The sequence below is a fragment of the Schistocerca gregaria genome, chromosome 2, assembly GCF_023897955.1.
Source record: "Schistocerca gregaria isolate iqSchGreg1 chromosome 2, iqSchGreg1.2, whole genome shotgun sequence".
In the NCBI taxonomy this organism is placed as follows: Eukaryota; Metazoa; Arthropoda; class Insecta; order Orthoptera; family Acrididae; genus Schistocerca; species Schistocerca gregaria.
Window position 1 is genome coordinate 848,965,799 of NC_064921.1, and position 22,887 is coordinate 848,988,685.

General features: G+C 39.2%; 1 protein-coding gene across 2 annotated transcripts in view; it reads right to left on the minus strand.

Moving 5' to 3' along the window:
• LOC126335211 (thioredoxin domain-containing protein 11) overlaps positions 1 to 22,887 on the minus strand; it is a 150,258-nt gene that overhangs the window by 77,045 nt on the left and 50,326 nt on the right. For both annotated transcript variants that reach the window (XM_049998226.1, XM_049998225.1), the window contains exon 4: positions 7,570 to 7,773. In XM_049998226.1, the coding sequence (XP_049854183.1) occupies positions 7,570 to 7,773 (204 nt within the window). The remainder of the gene's footprint in view (positions 1 to 7,569; positions 7,774 to 22,887) is intronic.

Here is a 22,887-nt window from a genome sequence, read left to right on the forward strand (position 1 = left end):
ATGGACAAGGTACAGGGACACAGTACTAGAAGTGGCTAAAGAATGTCTTGGAACAGTAGTGTATAAAGGTAGGATGAAGCAAACAGCTTGGTGGAATGACACAGTCAAGGCAGCCAGTAAAAGGAAAAAGAAGGCATATCAAAAATGGCTACACACTAGAACTCAAACAGAGAAAGTTATGTTGAAGAAAGAAACAAAGCCAAACAGATAATTACAGCATCCAAGAAGAAATCTTGGGAAGACTTTGGAAACAGGTTGGAGACCTTGGGTCAAGCTGCTGGAAAACCATTCTGGAGTGTAATTAGTAGTCTTTGAAAGGAAGGTAAGAAGGAAATGACAAGTATTTTGGACAGGTCAGGAAAACTGCTGGTGAATCCTGTTGATGCCTTGGGCAGATGGAGGGAATATTTTGAAGAGGTGCTCAATGTAGGTGAAAATACGATCAGCAATGTTTCAGATTTCGATGTACAATGGGACAGGAATGATGATGGAAATAGGATCACATTTGAGGAAGTGGAGAAAATGGTCAATAGATTGCAGTGCAATAAAGCAGCTGGGGTGGATGAAATTAAGTCGGAACTCATCAAATACAGTGGAATGTCAGGTCTTAAATGGCTGCACAGGATAATTGAAATGGCGTGGGAGTCGAGACAGGTTCCATCAGACTGGACGAAAGCAGTAATCACGCCAATCTTTAAACATGGAAACAGAAAAGATTGTAACAGATACAGAGGTATCTCTTTGATCAGCGTTGTGGATAAAATCTTATCAGGTGTTGTTGAAAGGAAAGTGCGAGTATTAGTTGAGGACAAATTGGATGAAAATCAGTGTGAGTTTAGACCTCTTAGAGGTTGTCAGGACCAGATCTTTAGCTTACGGCAAATAATGGAGAAGTGTTACGAGTGGAATAGGGAATTGTATCTGTGTTTTATAGATCTAGAAAAGGCATATGACCGGGTTTCTAGGAGGAAGTTATTATCTGTTCTATATGATTATGGAATAGGAGGCAAACTTTTGCAAGTAATTAAAGGTCTTTACATAGATAGCCAGGCAGCAGTTAGAGCTGACAGTAAATTGAGTCCATGGTTCAGAGTAGTTGCAGGGGTAAGACAAGGCTGCAACTTGTCTCCACTGTTGTTCATATTATTTATGGATCATATGTTGAAAACAGTAGACTGGCTGGGTGAGATTAAGATAAACGAACACAAAATAAGCAGTCTCGCATATGTGGATGACTTAGTTGTGATGGCAGATTCGATTGAAAGTTTGCAAAGTAATATTTCAGAGCTAGATCAGAAACGTACGGACTATGGTATGAAGATTAGCATCTCCAAAACGAAAGTAATGTCAGTGGGAAAGAGATATAAACGGATTGAGTGCCAAATAGGAGGAACAAAGTTAGAACAGGTGGACAGTTTCAAGTACTTAGGATGCATATTCTCGCAGGAAGGCAACCTAGTGAAAGAACTGGAAGCGAGGTGTAGCAAAGCTAACGCAGTGAGCGCTCAGCTATGATCTACTCTCTTCTGCAAGAAAGAAGTCAGCACCAAGACTTAGTCATCTGTGCACCGTTCAATCTTTCGACCAACTTTGTTGTATGGGAGTGAAAGCTGGGTGGATTCAGGTTACCTTATCAATAAGATTGAGATTACGGATATGAAAGTAGCTAGGATGATTGCAGGTACTAGTAGATGGGAACAATGGCAGGAGGGTGTGCACAATGAGGAAATCAAAGAAAAACTGGGAATGAACTCCATAGATGTAGCAGCCAGTGTGAACAGGCTTAGATGGTGGGGTCATGTTACACGCATGGGAGAAGCAAGGTTGCCCAAGAGACTCGTGGGTTCAGCAGTAGAGGGTAGGAGGAGTAGGGGTAGACCAAGGAGAAGGTACCTGGATCCGGTTAAGAATGATTTTGAAGTAATAGTCTTAACATCAGAAGAGGCACCAATGTTAGCACTGAATAGGGGATCATGGAGGAATTTTATAAGGGGGACTATGCTCCAGACTGAACGCTGAAAGGCATAATCAGTCTTAAATGATGATGATGATGATGATGATGATGATTTAAACAGATTGTAAATCGTGATCTGGAGAAGAATGTGCCTAGTAAGTGGATTGAGGACAGAAAAGACCCACCATGGTTTAACAATGAAATCTGGAAAGTGCTGAGGTGGTAAAGGCTGTTTCACTCATGGTTCAAAAGAGAATGTGCAAATGACAATGGACAAAAATCAGTAGAGACTCGTGTGTGTAAAAAGATCTATGTGCGAAGCATTCAACATCTACTACTGTCATACCTTAGCAAAAGATCTGGCCGAGAACCCAAGAAAATCTGGTCCTACATAAAACTGTAAGTGGGCCTCAGGCTTCCATCCAGCCACTTATTGACCATTCTGGTGTGGCAGTAGAAGATAGCAAAAAGGAAACACAAAGTTTTAAATTTTACGTTTAATAAATTGTTAACAAAAAAGAATCATACAAACATACCATTGTTTGATTATTGCAGAGAATCCCATATTGATGACATAGTAAAAGGTATCTCTGTCATAGAGAAACAAGTGAAGGAGTTGCAACAATCCCAGTTACATTTTACAAAGAGTTCTCTACAGCAGTGGCCCCTTACTTAACTTGCATGTATCATGAATCTCTAGCCCAGTACAAAGTCACAAGTGACTGAAAAAAAAGGGCAGGTGATTCATATATATATATATATATATATATATATATATATATATATATATATATATATATATATATAAAACAGAAAGAAACTTCCACATGGGAAAAATATATTAAAAACAAAGATTCCAAGACTTACCAAGCGGGAAAGCGCCGGCAGACAGACACATGAACAAAACACACAAACACACACACAGAATTACGAGCTTTCGCAACTGGCAGTTGCTTCGTCAGGAAAGAGGGAAGGAGAGGGAAAAATGAAAGGATGTGGGTTTTAAGGGAGAGGGTAAGGAGTCATTCCAATCCCGGGAGCGGAAAGACTTCCCTTAGGGGAAAAAAAGGACAGGTGTACACTCGCACACACACACACATATCCATCCGCACATACACAGACACAAGCAGACATATTTAAAGGCAAAGAGTTGCCTTTAAATATGTCTGCTTGTGTCTGTGTATGTGCGGATGGATATGTGTGTGTGTGTGCGAGTGTACACCTGTCCTTTTTTTCCCCTAAGGGAAGTCTTTCCGCTCCCGGGATTGGAATGACTCCTTACCCTCTCCCTTAAAACCCACATCCTTTCATTTTTCCCTCTCCTTCCCTCTTTCCTGACGAAGCAACTGCCAGTTGCGAAAGCTCGTAATTCTGTGTGTGTGTTTGTGTGTTTTGTTCATGTGTCTGTCTGCCGGCGCTTTCCCGCTTGGTAAGTCTTGGAATCTTTGTTTTTAATATATATATATATATATATATAAAGATAAAAGGACAGACCTGCAAAATTCATCAGTTTGCTGCAGAATTCTTAAACATATTCTGCATTCGAATACAATAAATTTCCTTAAGACAGGGAAGGAGCTGTCCGTGAATCAGATGGTTTCAGAAAGCATCACTCATGTTAAACTCATCTTGCTCTTTCCACACATGATGTACAGTGAGCTATTGATGAAGAGCAACAGGCAGATTTCGTATTCCTAGATTACCAAAAATCATTTGACACGGTGCCCCACTGCAGGTTATTAATGAAGGTATGAGCATAACAAATATCTTAGGTTTCCACATATATGAATGGCTCGAAGACTTCTTAACTAACAAAACCCAGCATGTTGCCCTTGATAGCAAGTGTTCATCAAGGACAGCTACTATTTTCTATGTACACAAATGATCTGGTGGACAGGATGGGCAGCAATCTGTGATTGTTTGCTGATGCTGTGGTGCACAAGGATACAAGATGATTTAGAGAAAATTTCTGGTTGGTGTGATGAACGGCAGGTAGCTATAAATGTAGAAAAATATAAGTTAAGACAGATGAGTAGGAAAAACAAACCCATAATTTTTGAATACAGCATTAGTAGTGTGTTGCTTAACATAAACACATCATTTCAATATCTGGGTGTAATGTTGCAAAGCAATATGAATTGAATGAGCAGATGAGGATTGCAGCAGGGAAGGTGAATAGTTGACTTTGGTTTATTGGGAGAATTTTGGGAAAGTAAAGTTCATCTGTAAAGGAGACCGCATGTGGGATGCTTGTGCGACCTATTCTTGAGAACTGCTCAAGTGTTTGGGATCAGCATGAGGTTGTCTTAAAGGAAGACAATGAAGCAATTCAGAGGTGGGCTGCTAGATCTGTTAGCAGTAGGTACAAACAACACACAAGTATTACGGAGGTGCTTTAGGAACTTGTATGGGAATTCACGGAGAGGGGGTGATGTCCTTTTCAATGAACAACATTGAGAAAATTTAATGAACTGTTATTTGAAGCTGATTGCAGAACAATTCTATTGCCGCCAACGTATGTTTCACATAAGGAACACGAAGACGAGAGAAATTACGGCTCAAACAGAGGCATATGGAGAGCTGTTTTTCCCTTGCCTTTTTGATTTTTGCGAGTGGAAAAGGAAAGGATACTATTAGTGGCAGTACAGAGTACCCTCCATTACACACCATCAGTGGCTTGCGGAGTATGTATGTAGATGTAGATATTGTCTTTGAGTAAGGTGAATGAATTTGTTGGTCTCCTTAGTCACTAAAGTAGCACAGTGATTGTAGGCGTAACAACATCAACCCATTTCGAATTCCAAACACATGGTAAGAGAGTCAACAGAAAAAGATGACTCTGAAGTAAACCACAGGCATTAATGTATAATCAATATCTTGCAGGCCTTCTCCTCTCCTCCATGATTCTGAGCAACAACACGTCTCACTAAGCTCATTAAATATTTGGTCAATCTGTAGGTTCAAGAATCAATTATGCTTAGAATAGGTATTGCTGCTATGCCTTCTTTGTTCTGTATTGGGTGAATAAAATGGTCTTTCAGTCACCTCAGAAAATCCTGTGAAGGATAATCATGGCCGCAGAGCCCTGAGTCTTTACAATATTCCATGTGATTGTCGCAGTAATCACATGGGACAGACAATTTGAACAGTTTTTCAGAGCTTTAATGAACATGAACAGCACAGCAAGCACATAAAAGCTAAAAAATATATAGCTGTTGCTGAACACTGCTTTACAAATAACCAAAAGACCTTGTTCAAGCAGACTTGGTTTTAGCACAAGTTTCAAACTACAGAAATTCAGTCATCAATGAGGGAATCAGGATGTGTGCCATCAATCTTTTTGGCAGTGAGGTGACTTTCTGAGGAAGATAACAGCATATATTGTTGAAAGCTTGGATTTTAAGAGAGAATTAAAATGCACTGAGAACATTTATTGCAACAAAACCATCATGAAAGACTTAGTGCGTTTCTTAATTCCTTCCTCCCTTTAATATGTCCTCTATTTTTTATCTTTGTCCATTATTTTCAACTTTTTCTTTGACTTATATTCTGTCCACCTTAAATTGTTTATTTCAAAAGATCTTATTACTCAGATGTGGTAAGTCTTGAACTTGTAAATTGGCTTTGCTAGTTTATTCAATATTTCTGCATCTAAATCTTCCTTGTACAGCCCAGTGTCTTTTTTCTTAAATGCTTCCAGTGAATACAATGGAGTAAATACTGGACTTTGAAATTAAATTCTCTTGATCTATTTGGGATGCAAGTCGTGTTGAGCATAACTATCTGCTAGACTGTGACTCAACATAGATTAATGTACTGCTTACAAAAAGCACAACTCTGAATTTGGATCACAGTCCATCAACAGTCTTAACTTTCCAGAATCAATTTTACACTCTGCAGCAGAGTGTGCACTGAAACGAAATTTCCTAGTAGATTATAATTGTATACCGGGCCAGAACTTGAACCCGGAATTCTTGCAAGCATCCAGTCCAGCACACAGTTTTAATCTGCCAGGGAGTTTCAGTTTTAACCTTCCACACAGTCACACTAGACCTTTGCTCAGAAAGAGCTGCCTTCAAAGCCTTGGCTCCAGATCATTTCACACACATGCCAGAATGGTCCATATAACCTAATTATAGAAAATTCCTTCCAGTACTGGCATCCAACCATTCTCTGTCTGTAATGAACTCACTGTCGTCATAATATTAAGTGCTAACTTATCTGCCTCTTTTAATCCTTCCTCTTTTAATGTGGGGGTTCTCTCTGCAGGTTGTGTTCCAAGTAACTTGCTCTCTGTAATGGTACTTGAATTACGTAACCATTACGGCACCTCACCTCAACCTCTCGATACCAGCAATATTCCACTGTGTTGCTGTAAAATAGTTAACATATTTCTGTGACAACATTCAGATTTGATTTAATTAATGTAGAGGTCCTTTGATACATCGATACGTATATATTGCAATGATATTATTCTTATGTGTATTCTGTCTTTTGTCACTATGATCTTTGACGTACTTGTAACTCTGATTTTTGGGCGCATCAGCGGTTATTAGAGTGTCAAGTCTTTGTCGTCATGTTGAAAAGATTTAAATTGTAGTCAGTTTATGAAATGTGAACTTTAACAGTGAAGAAGATATTTTCCAACTATGTTTTATATTGTGAAGTGTTGTTGCTACAAAAGTAATAAAAAAGAAGTGTAACTCAAAATTCGGAGTGCTGATTACTTTTTCACATCACCATTGTTCTAACTTGCAAAAGTTTAATCTTCAAGAATGGTTTATGAAACACATCTATAAAACTTTTGAATATTGTAGAATAAAACCTAGGCCTCTTTGCATCCAAGCTTGGAATCATCACCACCTAGATTTTTGACGATTGAGCCATGAGTTCACGACGAGACCAGCATATGAAACACGAAAAGATGAGTGCCTAATTTATCCATTATTTCAAGAAATGACTATTAACTGTGCTCTAATGATACCTACCACATAATATAACTTTGTTGTTGCCCGAAAATGCAATATTTAGCAGCGTGAGCAACACTACAATTATAATTAATTTTTGACCGTTGTTGTGGTAGGGTTGTTAGATCTTCCATCTACTACCTTTCTCACTACTCTGCGTGCTTTTCTTGCGATTGAACCTTTCATAGACCAAGAGACCAACATTGTACTTGTGGCTGTGAATAATAAATATTTAGTGATATTTTGTTGTTGTGTACGCAGTCAGTGTTGAAATTCCAATTTCTGATATGTAAGTGCATTTCAATAAACATGACTGCCTCTAGCAATATGTAGAATCTGTTAGAATCCAGGAAACAATGTTTCACTTCCAAAAAACTCATAACACAAAAAATTAAGCTATCTGTTATAGATACAGTTAAGCTCAAGAAAGGGCTCCTGGGCTCCTCAAACAACACTGAATAAAAGTGCATGTGAAAACAGGGTTTTGACGAAGGAAGAAATAACATGGTTCTGAGATTTTAGATTAAAACTGAAAAACAGTGGAATAAAATGAAATGTTATAAGCAAGAGATTCTTCAATATAAAAATCCAGATAATTAATAATACAGTGTCAAGATGTTATCACACTACCCGAGTGTTAATTCGTACCTTGGTCTCATTCCAGAGGTGAAGACTGACTGCAGGAAGAATTTCAACACCCAATACAGCTGCTGCATTAGCATTTGTTACCACTGCAAATGCTACTTCCCTTTGTGAATCATGTTCCAAGTATTTCAGAGCAGTCATGTAAAAAGTATGATAGCCTGGTGCCCCCAAGCAGCCCAAGAAGTTAAAGTACCCAACCACGACAGCCTGAAAAACATTTAAAATTCAGTTAGGTAATTTTTTATGACAGATAAAATATAAGTCAACTTTTTGGCCTTAAGTAATGGGGTACTTAGCTAACAAATCAACTTCAAGTCTTCATACATTAATTTTTCGCCTTTCTTGGTATGAGCAACTTACTTTTTATGAGGGGGCAGTTGTATTCCTCATTATTTTTTACTTTTACAGTTTGGATTACCTACTTCCTGTGCAGAGTACAGTACATGAATGACACTTGGTAATAACAAATTCTTGATGATGAAAGCATTTTAAGATGTACTATTGCATTTTAAGACATGCTATTGCTTCCAGACAATACAAAGAAGACAATAAAAGTACTGATTACTACATAAGGTTATAATCACATTAATGGAGTAGCTTGAATGCTAAATTGAGTTCTAGGAACTTCTAACAGATATTACACATTTTATACACTTTTATGCAGGAATTTTTAAAACTCTGTGGCCTAAAAACAACACAGGCACAATGACAAATTCGAATTTGTAGTCATATATATATGCTGACACTTCTTTAGAAATGCATTCAACACAATATGAATAGCCTGGTTACAAAAATTATCGTAAAAGATTTTTATTACAAAATCCACAAGTTATAGGAGGGCACACCACCAGATCTTTGAGGGATCACCAAGGCATTTAAAGAGGAGTTTACAGAAAAAAATCTGCCTAATTTATGACAATACTGTTACCATTTCAAGTGTATGTGATACCACATGCTGTCCAGCAGTTAACTGTGTACTACATAATATGCTGCTGTTAATTTCCTTTCCCCTCTCCCAATGGTTACAGTGTTTGTGTTGATGTAGTGATTACATGTCTGTGTGTGAATTTTCTTATTTACTTGTTAACTAGGTTTTCCATTTGTTTATTGACTGGGTGACATTTGTGTGAGCTTTTTTTTTATCCTTTTGTATGTGCAGGGATATTTAGGCTTTTGTATGCAACAGCTAATTGATTGATGACAAAACTTTGCAATTTTAACGAAATGTGATAACCAAGAGCGGGAATTTTTAATGGTACCCAATGATTCTTAAACTTAAACAGGAATGTGAAACATACCAATTCACCTGATAATATTCCTCTTTTCACATAATTTGCATTGTCCCTTTTCGAATGTGGGCACACACAGTGAACTATTCCTAATTAGAACAATTTGTTTATTTTGCACTGTTTTATAAGTAATAAAATATTGTAATAATATACATATCACCACCTTAAATTAATTGCCTAATTGCTTCATACTTTTCCATGTTCACTCTCCGCTCCCCTCTTTTTAACTTTTTATCCTGCATCTCCTTTTCCTCTTGCTTCTTAATTGCACTATTCATTTCACTTCTCTTCCTCCTAAACCATCTTAACTTTTCATTCTTTAACCACCTTTGGCATTATTCTTTTTCTGAGGTCTCCCCCTTCATTTTTGTCAGCTCTCATATTTACAACATCTACACTCGTGGAAATTGAAATAAGAACACCGTGAATTCATTGTCCCAGGAAGGGGAAACTTTATTGACACATTCCTGGGGTCAGATACATCACGTGATCACACTGACAGAACCACAGGCACATAGACACAGGCAACAGAGCATGCACAATGTCGGCACTAGTACAGTGTATATCCACCTTTCGCAGCAATGCAGGCTGCTATTCTCCCATGGAGACGATTGTAGAGATGCTGGATGTAGTCCTGTGGAACGGCTTGCCATGCCATTTCCACCTGGCGCCTCAATTGGACCAGCGTTCGTGCTGGATGTGCAGACCGCGTGAGACGACGCTTCATCCAGTCCCAAACATGCTCAATGGGGGACAGATCCGGAGATCTTGCTGGCCAGGGTAGTTGACTTACACCTTCTAGAGCACGTTGGGTGGCATGGGATACATGCGGACGTGCATTGTCCTGTTGGAACAGCAAGTTCCCTTGCCGGTCTAGGAATGGTAGAACGATGGGTTCGATGATGGTTTGGATGTACCGTGCACTATTCAGTGTCCCCTCGACGATCACCAGAGGTGTACAGCCAGTGTAGGAGATCGCTCCCCACACCATGATGCTGGGTGTTGGCCCTGTGTGCCTCGGTCGTATGCAGTCCTGATTGTGGCGCTCACCTGCACGGCGCCAAACATGCATACGACCATCATTGGCACCAAGGCAGAAGCGACTCTCATCGCTGAAGACGACACGTCTCCATTCGTCCCTCCATTCACGCCTGTCGCGACACCACTGGAGACGGGCTGCACGATGTTGGGGCGTGAGCGGAAGACGGCCTAACGGTGTGCGGAACCGTAGCCCAGCTTCATGGAGACGGTTGCGAATGGTCCTCGCCGATACCCCAGGAGCAACAGTGTCCCTAATTTGCTGGGAAGTGGCGGTGCGGTCCCCTACGGCACTGCGTAGGATCCTACGGTCTTGGCGTGCATCCGTGCGTCGCTGCGGTCCGGTCCCAGGTCGACGGGCACGTGCACCTTCCGCCGACCACTGGCGACAACATCGATGTACTGTGGAGACCTCACGCCCCACGTGTTGAGCAATCCGGCGGTACGTCCACCCAGCCTCCCGCATGCCCACTATACGCCCTCGCTCAAAGTCCGTCAACTGCACATACGGTTCACGTCCACGCTGTCGCGGCATGGTACCAGTGTTAAAGACTGCGATGGAGCTCCGTATGCCACGGCAAACTGGCTGACACTGACGGCGGCGGTGCACAAATGCTGCGCAGCTAGCGCCATTCGACGGCCAACACCGCGGTTCCTGGTGTGTCCGCTGTGCCGTGCGTGTGATCATTGCTTGTACAGCCCTCTCGCAGTGTCCGGAGCAAGTATGGTGGGTCTGACACACTGGTGTCAATGTGTTCTTTTTTCCATTTCCAGGAGTATATGTCCCTCTCATTCTAAGGAAGTCTCTGTGATCTGTCCCTCATTTCTATTCTTCCTATCTGTTCTTTGAGAATGAACTGATAGTTCCAGAAGCTAGGATAATTTTTTGTAATTTCTTTTTTGTCTCCCTGCAGTATTGTATCTGTTGCCTCCTGAATATCAGAAATTCTGAATCATCATTATAAATCTGTTAAGTCTAAAGAAAAGTCTTGACATGCTATGCAGGTTCTTTGAGTATGGGTGTGTGTGTCACATTTCAGTGAGACAAAGATGACCCATATCATGGTGTTCAAACTATCAGTTCCCTGATGTTGCAGCATCAAGCGTTGGTGAACAGTGCCAGTAAAAACAGGGTACTCAGTGCTGCAGGAAAAAACAAAACTGATTCATAAGGTCATCATTACACACTATGTATATCGCTATTGAATCTTCCTCCTTGCCAACACAGTGAAGAAATCTGCAGCCAAGGTGGTCTTCCAGCCTCATATATCTCCCCCCCCCCCTCCCCACCAATTAACTATGGACCCTGCCATTGGTGGAGAGGCTTGTGGGCCCCAACGATATAGACAGCCGTACCGTAGGTGCAACCACAATGGATGGGTATCTGTTGAGAGGCCAGACAAACGTGTGGTTCCTGAAGAGGGGCAGCAGCCTTTTCAATAGTTGCAGGGGCAACAGTCTGGATGATTGACTGATCTGGCCCTGTAACACTACCCAAAACGGCCTTGCTGTTGTGGTACTGCAAACGGCTGAAAGCAAGGGGAAACTACAGCCGTAATTTTTCCCGAGGGCATGCAGCTTTACTGTATGATTAAATGATGATGGCGTCCCCTTGGGTAAAATATTCCGGAGGTAAAATAGTCCCCCATTCGGATCTCCGGGCGGGGACTACTCAAGTGGACATCGTTATCAAGAGAAAGAAAACTGACGTTCTACGGATCGGAGCGTGGAATGTCATTTCCCTTAATTGGGCAGGTAGGTTAGAAAATTTAAAAAGGGAAATGGATAGGTTAAAGTTAGATACAGTGGGAATTAGCGAAGTTCGCTGACAGGAGGAACACGACTTTTGGTCAGCTGAATACAAGGTCATAAATAAAAAATCAAATAGGGGTAATGCAGGAGTAGGTTTAATAATGAATAAAAATATAGGAGTGCGGGTAAGCTACTACAAACAGCATAGTGAATGCATTATTGTGGGCAAAATAGACATGAAGCCCACACCTACTACAGTAGTACAAGTTTATATGCCAACTAGCTCTGCAGATTAAGAAATTGATGAAATGTGTGATGAGATAAAAGAAATTATTCAGGTAGTGAAGGGAGATGAAAATTTAATAGTTATGGGTGACTGGAATTCGACAGTAAAAAAAGGAAGAGAAGGAAACGCAGTAGGTGAATATGGATTGGGGCTAAGAAATGAAAGAGGAAGCCGCCTGGTAGAATTTTGCACAGAGCATAACTTAATCATAGCTAACACTTTGGTTCAAGAATCATGAAAGATGGTTGTATACATGGAAGAACCCTGGAGATACTACAAGGTTTCAGATAGATTATATAATGGTAAGACAGAGATTTAGGAACCAGCTTTTATATTGTAAGACATTTCCAGGAGCAGATGTGGACTCTGGCCACAATTTATTGGTTATGAACTGTAGATTAAAACTGAAGAAACTGCAAAAAAGTGGGAATTTAAGGAGATGGGACCTGGATAAACTGAAAGAACCAGAGGCTGTACAGAGTTTCAGGAAGCAGGGAACAATTGACAGGAATGGGAGAAAGAAATACAGTAGAAGAAAAATGGGTAGCTTTGAGGAATGAAATAGTGAAGGCAGCAGAGGATCAAGTAGGTAAAAAAACGAGGGCTAGTAGAAATCCTTGGGTAACAGAAGAGATACTGAATTTAACTGATGAAAGGAGAAAATACAAAAATGCAGTAAATGAAGCAGACAAAAAGGAATACAAACATCTCAAAAATGAGATCGACACGAAGTGCAAAATGGCTAAGCAGCGATGGCTAGAGGACAAATGTAAGGATGTAGAGGCTTATCTCACGAGGGATAAGATAGATACTGCCTACAGGAAAATTAACGAGACCTTCGGAGAAAAGAGAACCACTTGCATGAATATCAAGAGCTTAGATGGAAACCCAGTTCTAAGTAAAGAAGGGAAAGCAGAAAGGTGGAAGGAGTATATAGAGGGTATATACAGGGGCGATGTTCTTGAGGACAATATTATGGAAATGGAAGAGGAGGTAAATGAAGATGAAATGGGAGATATGATACTGTGCAAAGAGTTTGACAGAGCACTGAAAGACCCAAGTCGAAACAAGGCCTCGGGAGTAGACAACATTCCATTGGAACTACTGACAGCCTTGGGAGAGCCAGGCCTAACAAAACTCTACCACCTGGTGAGCAAGATGTATGAGACAGGCGAAATTCCCTCAGACTTCAAGAAGAATGTAGTAATTCTAATCCCAAAGAAAGCAGGTGTTGACAGATGTGAAAATTACCGAACTATCAGTTTAATAAGTCGCAGCTGCAAAATACTAACGCGAATTCTTTACAGACGAATGGAAAAACTGGTAGAAGCTGACCTCGGGGAAGATCAGTTTGGATTCCATAGAAATATTGGAACATGTGAGGCAATACTGATCCTACGACTTATCTTAGAAGCTAGATTAAGGAAAGGCAAACCTACATTTCTAGCATTTGTAGACTTAGAGAAAGCTTTTGACAATGTTGACTGGAATACTCTCTTTCAAATTCTGACAGTGGCAGGGGTAAAATATAGGGAGCCAAAGGCTATTTACAATTTGTACAGAAAGCAGATAGCAGTTGTAAGAGTCGGAGGGCACGAAAGGGAAGCAGTGGTTGGGAAGGGAGTGAGACAATGTTATAGCGTCTCCCCGATGTTATTCAATCTGTATATTGAGCAAGCAGTAAAGGAAACAAAAGAAAAGTTCGGAGTAGATATTAAAATCCATAGAGAAGAAATAAAAACGTTGAGGTTTGCCGATGACATTTTAATTCTGTCAGAGACAGCAAAGGACTTGGAAGAGCAGTTCAACAGAATGGACAGTGTTTTGAAAGGAGGATATAAGATGAACATCAACAAAAGCAAAATGAGGATAATGGAATGTAGTTGAATTAAGTCGGGTGATGCTGAGGGAATTAGATTAGGAAATGAGACACTTAAAATAGTAAAGGAGTTTTGCTATTTGGGGAGCAAAATAACTGATGATTGTCGAAGTAGAGAGGATATAAAATGCAGACTGGCAATGGCAAGGCAAGCGTTTCTGAAGAATAGAAATTTGTTAACATTGAGTATAGATTTGAGTGTCAGGAAGTCGTTTCTGAAAGTATTTGTATGGAGTGTAGCCATATATGGAAGTGAAATTTGGACAATAAATAATTTAGACAAGAAGCTAATAGTAGCTTTTGGAATATGGTGCTATAGAAGAATGCTGAAGATTAGATGAGAAGACCACATAACTAATGAAGGGGTATTGAATAGAATTAGGGAGAAGAGAAATTAGTGGCACACCTTGACTAGAAGAAGGGAACGGTTGGTAGGACACGTTCTGAGCCATCAAGGGATCACCAATTTGGTACTGGAGGGCAGCATGGAGGGTAAAAATCATAGAGGGAGACCAAGAGATGAATACACTTAGCAGATTCAGAAGGATGTAGGCTGCAGTAGGTACTGGGAGATGAAGAAGCTTGCACAGGATAGAGTAGCATGGACAGCTGCATCAAACCAGTCTCAGGACTGAAGACTACAACAGCAACAACAACAACATATAATGATAAGACAGAGATTTAGGAACCAGGTTTTAAATTGTAAGACATTTCCAGGGGCTATTGTTTATGAAAGTAGATTAAAACTGAAGAATCTGCAAAAAGGAATACAGAGGTCTCAAAAATGAGATCGCCAGGAAGTGCAAAATGGCTAAGCAGTGATGGCTAGAGGACAAATGTAAGGGAGTTGAGACATATCACTACGGGTCAGAGAGATACTGCCTACAGGAAAATTAAAGAGACCTTCAAAGAAGTGTAAATAGTAAATATTATATGAAATCTACCAAGATCTGAGTCATATTTTATGAAAAACTGAACATTTATTATTAACGTGCATTGTCACTGAAAGTCAGTGAGTCAGGCACTTTGTATAAAGTCTTGTGATGTATGGTACTGTGCAGTTTCAGTGCTTATCATGTAACATTAATGGAACTATATTAGAGAAGGAAAGTTGCTACTTACCATATAGCAGAGATGCTGAGTCGCGATAGGCACAACAAAAAGATTCACACAATTATAGTTTTTGGGCATTAAGGCCTTTGTCAGCAATACACACACATACACACACGCGCACACACACACATACACACACGCGCACACACACACACAAACACAACTTGCACACACATCTGCAGTCTCAGACAACTGAAACCACACTGCGAGCAGCACCACCATTAATGAAATCGAATTATATTTGGAACAAGAAACTTTACTATTGTAGCACGAGTATTAAAACTGACAGTTGGCGTTTTATTTCTGGCAACATACTTGTCTTTTATATGTACTGCAACACTGTGATTTTGAGACTGGAAATGATAACCATGCAGTTTTGACGTTGTGATGTTACATACTGCTCCAGAAGAGAGATGCGAGTACTTATGTATTCTTACCAAAGGATGAGATGTGCAAACATACAAACCATAAAACAAATTATTGTGTAGATTTATTGTTTTATTTGCATGTGGAGAATCATGCTGAGGGACAAGGCATGTTTTCAAGACAGAATAGCGATTGCAGTAACTTCACAAATGGAAGTACGTACACAGATGGCAAAGTACGAACTCTTTGTAAATGTCAACCTACACTGGACAAGTGTGACGTCATCAACATATATAAATATAACATTTAAAAAGGCAGTGATGAAATTCAAACAAATGAACTATTAATTGGACTGTGACTCCGAATGCATCATTCTATGTATAAACTTGTATGAAGTGAAAACAATCCTGCTGATGGAACATCCACAAAAAAAAAGCATTATAGCAGAGGTTGAAAGTACCCGCATCAGTTGTAAGGTTATTTTCATTTTTCACTTGTTTAGAACCCTTAAATGCCCATCATAAGATGTCATAGCTTTGTGCTATGACCCCAATCGACACGGTGGATGAGCACAGGACACGACACATCACCAGTGAGTACAGAGTACAGCAGGCTCTGTATTTGCTAACTGAAGCAATATTTTCAATCTATATTTGCAATATTTTCAACCTATATTATATGAAGTGGTTCTGAACTGGACATTCTGACTGGATGCTTCATGTTATCTGAAGGTTACAGTACACAATTTTGGTACTCCTCATATTCAAGTAACGAAGACATTGCAGTATTACAATTCCTCCCAACAAGGTTAGAGCACTGAGGAGATCAATACTACGACCACCACATCAAAGGAAATGCTCAAATAAAATAAGAATAAAGGCAGAACAACATTAAATCCCTGCTGAATCAAGTACATCCAACCCAACCGAGACACTAAATTTGGGACAGGACGCAGGGCTAATTATTGCTCAAAGGAACATGTAAATTGAAATAGTGATAAAAACAACTACCAAATGGAATTATTTGAGAAGAATAAACCATTCTGACTGAATAATTGCAGAGAAATAGTCAGCTGCTCTTAACAACCAAATAAATAATTGAGCCATAAGAGGTGGGCATGTAAAAACATGTACTGAAAATAAAAAAAATTATTGGTGATGAACTACAATTAAAATTTCATCTACATCTACATGGTGACTCTACAAATCACATTTAAATACCTGGCACAGGGTTCATCAAACCACCTTTACAATTCTCTATTATTCCAATTTTGTGTAGCATATGGAAGGAACGAACATCTACATATTTCTGAGTCTCGGTCGGGCACACAGTTTTAATCTGTCAGGAAGTTTCATTTTGCAATTTGTTTTGATCTTCTGATGACTTTATTAGTCGATAAATGACAGCAACATCTGCAAACAATCTAAGGCAACTGCTCAGACTGTCTCCCAAATCGTTTATATAGATAAGGAACAGCAAAGGGCCTATAACATTACCTTGGGAAATGCTGGAAAGCACTTCTGGTTTACTCAATGACTTTCCGTCAGTTACTACAAACTGTGACCTCTCTGACAGGAAATCACAAATCCAGACACATAACTGAGACGCTACTCCATAAGCATGCAATTTCACTACAAGACGGTTGTGTGGTACGGTGTCAAAAGCCTTCTGGAAATCCAGAAATACAGAATTGATCTGAAATCCCTTGTCAATAGCACTCAACACTTCATGTGAATAAAGAGCTAGTTGTGTTTCACAAGAATGATGTTTTCTAAACCCATGTTGACTGTGTATCAATAGATGGTTTTCTTTGAGGTAATTTATAATGTTTGAACATAATATATGTTCCACAATCCTGCTGCATATTGACGTTAATGATGCGGGCCTGTAATTAAGTGGATTACTCTACTACCTTTTGGAATATTGGTGTGATGTGTGCAACTTTCCAGTCTTTGGTTACGGATCTTTCGTTGAGTGATATGATTGTATATGATTGTTAAGTATGGAGCTAATGCACCAGCATACTCTGAAAGGAACCTAACTGGTATACAATATGGACCAGAAGACTTGCTTCACTTCTCCAAGGATATTTACTTCTAAGTTACTCATGTTGGCAGCTGTTCGAATTCTGGAACATTTACTTCATATTCTTTTGTGAAGGCATTTCAGAAGGCTGTGTATAGTAACTCTGCTTTGGCAGCACTTTATTTGATAGTACCAATTTTGCTATCATGCAGAGAAGGCACTGATTGGTTTTTGCCACTAATATATTTCACATACGACCAGAATCTCTTTGGATTTTCTGCCAGGTTTTGAGACAAAGTTTTGTTGGGGAAACTGTTATAAGCATCTAGCATTGACAATATAATGGATAAATAAGAGTTCTACTCACCAAGTGGTGGCAGGAGAACACACATATAAAAAGTATTACAGTTTGCAAGCTTTTGCAGCCAGCGGCTCCTCCTCCTGCTGGAAGAGTTGAAGAGGAAGGAAGAGGCATGAAGGAAAAGGGGTAGAGTTTGGAAAAGCCACTCAGAAACCTAGGTCAGGGGAGACTTACCAGGTGGGATGAGAAGGAAAGAAAAGTTGCACAGAACCCTGGTTCAGGGAAGACTTACCTGACAGGATGAGAAGGAAGTCTGGTAAGTCTCCCCTGACACAGTGTTCTGGATGACTTTTCTGAACTCTGCTCCTTTTCCTCCATCCTTCTTCCTTTCCCTTCAACCCTTTTTCCAGAAGAAGGAGCCACTGGCTCTGAAAGCTTGCACACTGTCATTTTTTTATAAGTGTGTTTTTCTGCTGCCGCTTACTGAGTAGATCTTTTTATCTATTTACTATATTTTCAAAAATTGATAAATTAAAACTGACAGTGTTATATTGAACAAAGAAGATTATTAAGACAGTGAGCCAGAAGATATCTGGCCTGTAGTTTTTATGGACAGTGACTCTTTTCAACACGTGGCCCATGACCCCGCTGTAGCTAGCAGTTCAAGTAGCAGTTGCTCACATCATGACGTCACCAAGCTGTGGTGGTAGAGTGTATGTTACATCACAATGCTGCGAGCTGCCTGATGGACCCTGATGAGCACAGTTATGCCCAAAAAATTTTTAAAAATATTGTTACATTGCGGGTCAATTGAAGGCTGAGTTAAGTTTCAGTGTAATTTTCTACAAAAGTGCTAGCAACTGTTGTGAACCGATCAACTGTTGTTCAAGCTTTATTATTACATTGATTGCATGGAAGAAATATTAAGTGTATTTCTAACCTACTTTATCAAATATAATGTAAATGGATAGATAAAATCTGCTCATCGAGCGGTGACAGGTGAACACACACACAAAAGGATTTAACTTTTACAAGCTTTCAGAGCCAGTGGCTTCCTCTTCTGGCAGAAGAGTTGAAGGGGAAGGAAGAAGGGTGAAGGAAAAGGACTAGAGAGGTCTAAGGAAAGTGGCACAGTTTAGACAAGTCACCCAGAGCCCTGGGTCAAGGGCGACTTACCAGATGGGAGGAGAAGGAAAGACTTTCTCAAATGGGACAGTTAAGTGTTGATTCGAAAGCAGAGTAGTGCAAAACAATGTTGATTGAAATGCGCAGATGGAACAGACAGTGTAACAAGTTAACATTATTTCAAATATGCAGTGTGTTCAATTTGAGACACCTACTACTGAAATAAACACTATGGAAGACTGTTAAAAATGAACTCAATATCAAATTGGATACTAAAATAGCTCAGCAAGTCATTGAGTTAGAAGAGCATATTGTTGACTCAAGTCAGAGAAAAAGTAAAAATTAATGAAAACAAATGAATTGAATCTACGACAAAGTTTAGTAGGGAAATTAGATTGTGAAATAATTATTTAGTTGATGGTGAGCAATGAAGTAAATGAACAATTAAAAGAAGTCAATACGATGTTAAAAAAATTAAGGAATTTATGAAACAAAAATTCCTGGAGGTACCTAAACAAACACAACTGTAAGGCTTAATATTTTAGAACAAAATAATAAGTTACATGAGGCAGCAATCTCAGGTTCCATTTTTATAACACTGGAGAAATGAGGAAGTGATTTCAATGAACAAAAGGTACAAGAAAGGTTGAGTCATTTGTCACTACACCTACACAGAAAACAGAGGCAGGGTGTCAAAAACTGGGAAGAGTAAGCAAAACTAAAAATGGGTTTAAGAGCAAGAAACTTTATGTAAACTGTAGGCTCCCATTTCAGTTACTAGAAGAACTTTTTCTGGTACATGGGGCAAAATTAAAAATAAATTCTGAAATTTAAACCAGAAGGGAAGATTTGCCCTACACAGCTTATAAGAATATTTTATAGATCACTACCTAGCTGTTGAGAAGACACCAGCAATAAAGATTTTCTTCTCTTTTACATAGAAGAGTTTGCTGTATAAAGGGGTAGAGCACATTCTGAGGAGTTAACTTCTTGGAATGATTTCCAAGAAAAACACAATAAGAAATACTGGTCGTCAAGCACTCAAGAGAAGCCAGCATTTGAACAGCTGGACTCTCATTAATATAATAGCATTTGGGGAAGTTATAAGAAATATAATGAGTGACATTCAACTAGGTCTAAATATTGAGACAAGCCTGTAGAGGAAAGTAATTTAACAAAGATATTGGTTCATAGGCTGGCATTTCAAGTACAAAAGGGAATATGGTATTGTGAGTGGACAAATGTTAATGATTCTATATTCTGACATAACTGTCGTAAGGAGTGTGACCGAAGTGTAGCTCAAATGTTTATTTGACACTACAGTAGTGAAGCCATAGTCACAGTACATACAATTTTTTCTTTAAAAAAATAAAAACTACATTATCAGCTTCAAAGAACTACATCATCACTTCAAATGTCAAACATCAGTTGGAGAATATACAATGGGAATTATGACCATACATCTTACAAAAATTACAAGGAATAACGAGACCAGGCAACCGAGGCAATAGTGGCACAACCAAGCCACTACACGTTATGCCTGTGCTTGCCCAAATGTTCATTCCATGTCCAAATTTAGAATAGATAAAAACTACGCCAGGGTAAAAATTGCCAAGAATTCTTGTTATGTGTCCTGTTGGACAATCGTATGGCTGATATAAATTCACAAGCCTGAAAATTATTCTCTCTCTCTCTCTCTCACACACACACACACACACACACACACACACACACATAAAATCACTGATATGACAAACTCCCATGAGAAAACACATGTAATAACCCCACCATAAGTGTATCAAGCACAGCAAGCTTCCGTATTGAATGTAGCACATAATTTTACTATGTTCCGAAAAAAGAATCTCAAAACACACTGTACTTTATAAAGTCGGACTGACACACTACTAACTTTCTAACATAACATTGTTCTATTTGTTAACTCATTCTGTCACTAGAGGGTGTGAATGTAGTATAGAAACACAAGAAACAAAACAAGACCTACATAATGTACAATAACAGGCACTAGATCGCACCACTGTGCAGTCTTAATGATACTAGTCTCTAGTTGGAATATAAATACAAAAAGATTGGTACACATTGTTTAGACCTTTAAAATTAGATAACACAGCATAAGATATGATAACAATGAAATGAAGTTTTGACTCAAAACAAAATTATAAAAACCACAATATTGTTGTACATAACATTACAAAATGCCACTCCCACGTTACCCATTAAGATGTTGTTTGTTACAGTCTTTCACACAGACAAATAAAAAAACAAATTAAAGTTCTATTTACTAGCAACAATAACTATGTATCACATCAAAACACTATATATCACAAGCATAAAGGGCTGGATGTATTATGTACTTGAAGGGCAGGAGGGAAGAATGTAATTTTTTTAATTATTTTATTTTTGTTTTTTATATGGGCCACCAATGCATGAGAGGGCGGAAACAGTGGACAATAGCAATATCATAGTTACAGCAAAACTGAACCTACATTCTAGATACTACATTCCAGCAATCTTAAGTAATGATAAAGCCAACCTACGATAATTGGTTATTGTACATTGTGTAGGTCTTGTTTTGTTTCTTGTGTTTCATTCATGCCCTCTAGTGACAGAAAGGGTGTCACAGCCTGATACAAAGCAAGAATTCTTGGCAATTTTTAATCTGGTGTAGTCATTATCTGTTCTACATTAGGACATTGCATGAACGTTTGGGCACGCATGTGCATAACTTTTAGTGACTTGGTTGTGCCACCACTGCCTCAGTTGCCTGGTCTTATTATTTCTTGTAACTTTTGTAAGATGTATGGTCAAAATTCCCATTGTATATTCTCCAACTGATGTTTTACATTTGAAAATGATGATGTAGTGCATTGAAACCAGTAAAGTAACCCCCTTATTTACAGAAACCAAACTATATAGTGTGACTATGGATTCACTATTGTAGTGTCAAACATTTAAATGTTAATGAGGTATCAACATTCATAGACGGACTAGGTATGTGAAACAGAAATTGAGGTCATTCAATCAGATCACAATAATAATGTAAATCATTATCCAACACGATTCCAACAGTAAAATGAAACCACGTAGTGTAAAGTTAGGAAATAAAATAATAGAATGAAAAACTGAGGCTGTAATAGGAATGCATGTCCAAATAGGCCAACAAACAGATCTTTGTCACACCAGTTGTGGAAAACTATACATGTTCTGAAGCACGAGCCAAGCTATCCATGAGTGGTTCATAGAGGAAGAGCAAACAAAGCCTGAGAAGGAACAAATAAAAACTATTGTAATGGGCGATTTTCTTGGGACAGAAATTGATATTCATTTACATACTGCTAGTGAAATATCACTAATATAACAGGAATTGCTACCAGTAATGGTAAAAAATATGCATGCTCTATACTACCAGCATATTCCTTTAGTAGCTACAACTGATATTATTGTAGTAAAAGAACAAGAAGAAGCTAAACAAAATTATAAAAAAATATAAAATTAAAATCACAAGAATTGGATAAATATTATGAGAAGGAAAGTTGCTAATCACCATAAAGCATAGACGAGCAGAGATACTGAGTTGCAGATAGGCACAACAAAAAGACTATCACACTTAAGAGCTTTCCGCCAATGGCCTTCGTCAACAACACACACACACACACACACACACACACACACACACAAATGCAAACGCAACTGAACTGACACACATGACTGCAGTCTCAGGCAACTGAAACCACACTGCAAGCACCAGCACCAGTACCATGATGAGAGTGACAACTGGGTGGGGGTAAGGAGGAGGTTGGGATGGGGAGGGGAAGGGACAGTATGGTGGGGATGGCAAACAGTGGACTGCTGCCTCCCCCATGCCACCTTATAACTGAAAACCCTGTCTCACAGACCTACTACACTTACTCCACCATCCCAAACTCCTTCCCACCACCACACAGAATCCAGAACCAAAACAGACCCGCAACACAGTCATGAACCTTTTCTCCAGAAGCCTTAGCCCCACAGAAAAATCAATCCTTTCCAAGGCTTCACCTTTTGCTCTACTCCCAAATTCAATGATGCAGGACTTGTTAAAGACCTTCTCTCCTTCTCCTGGTCCATACAGTGGAAACACTTTTTCACT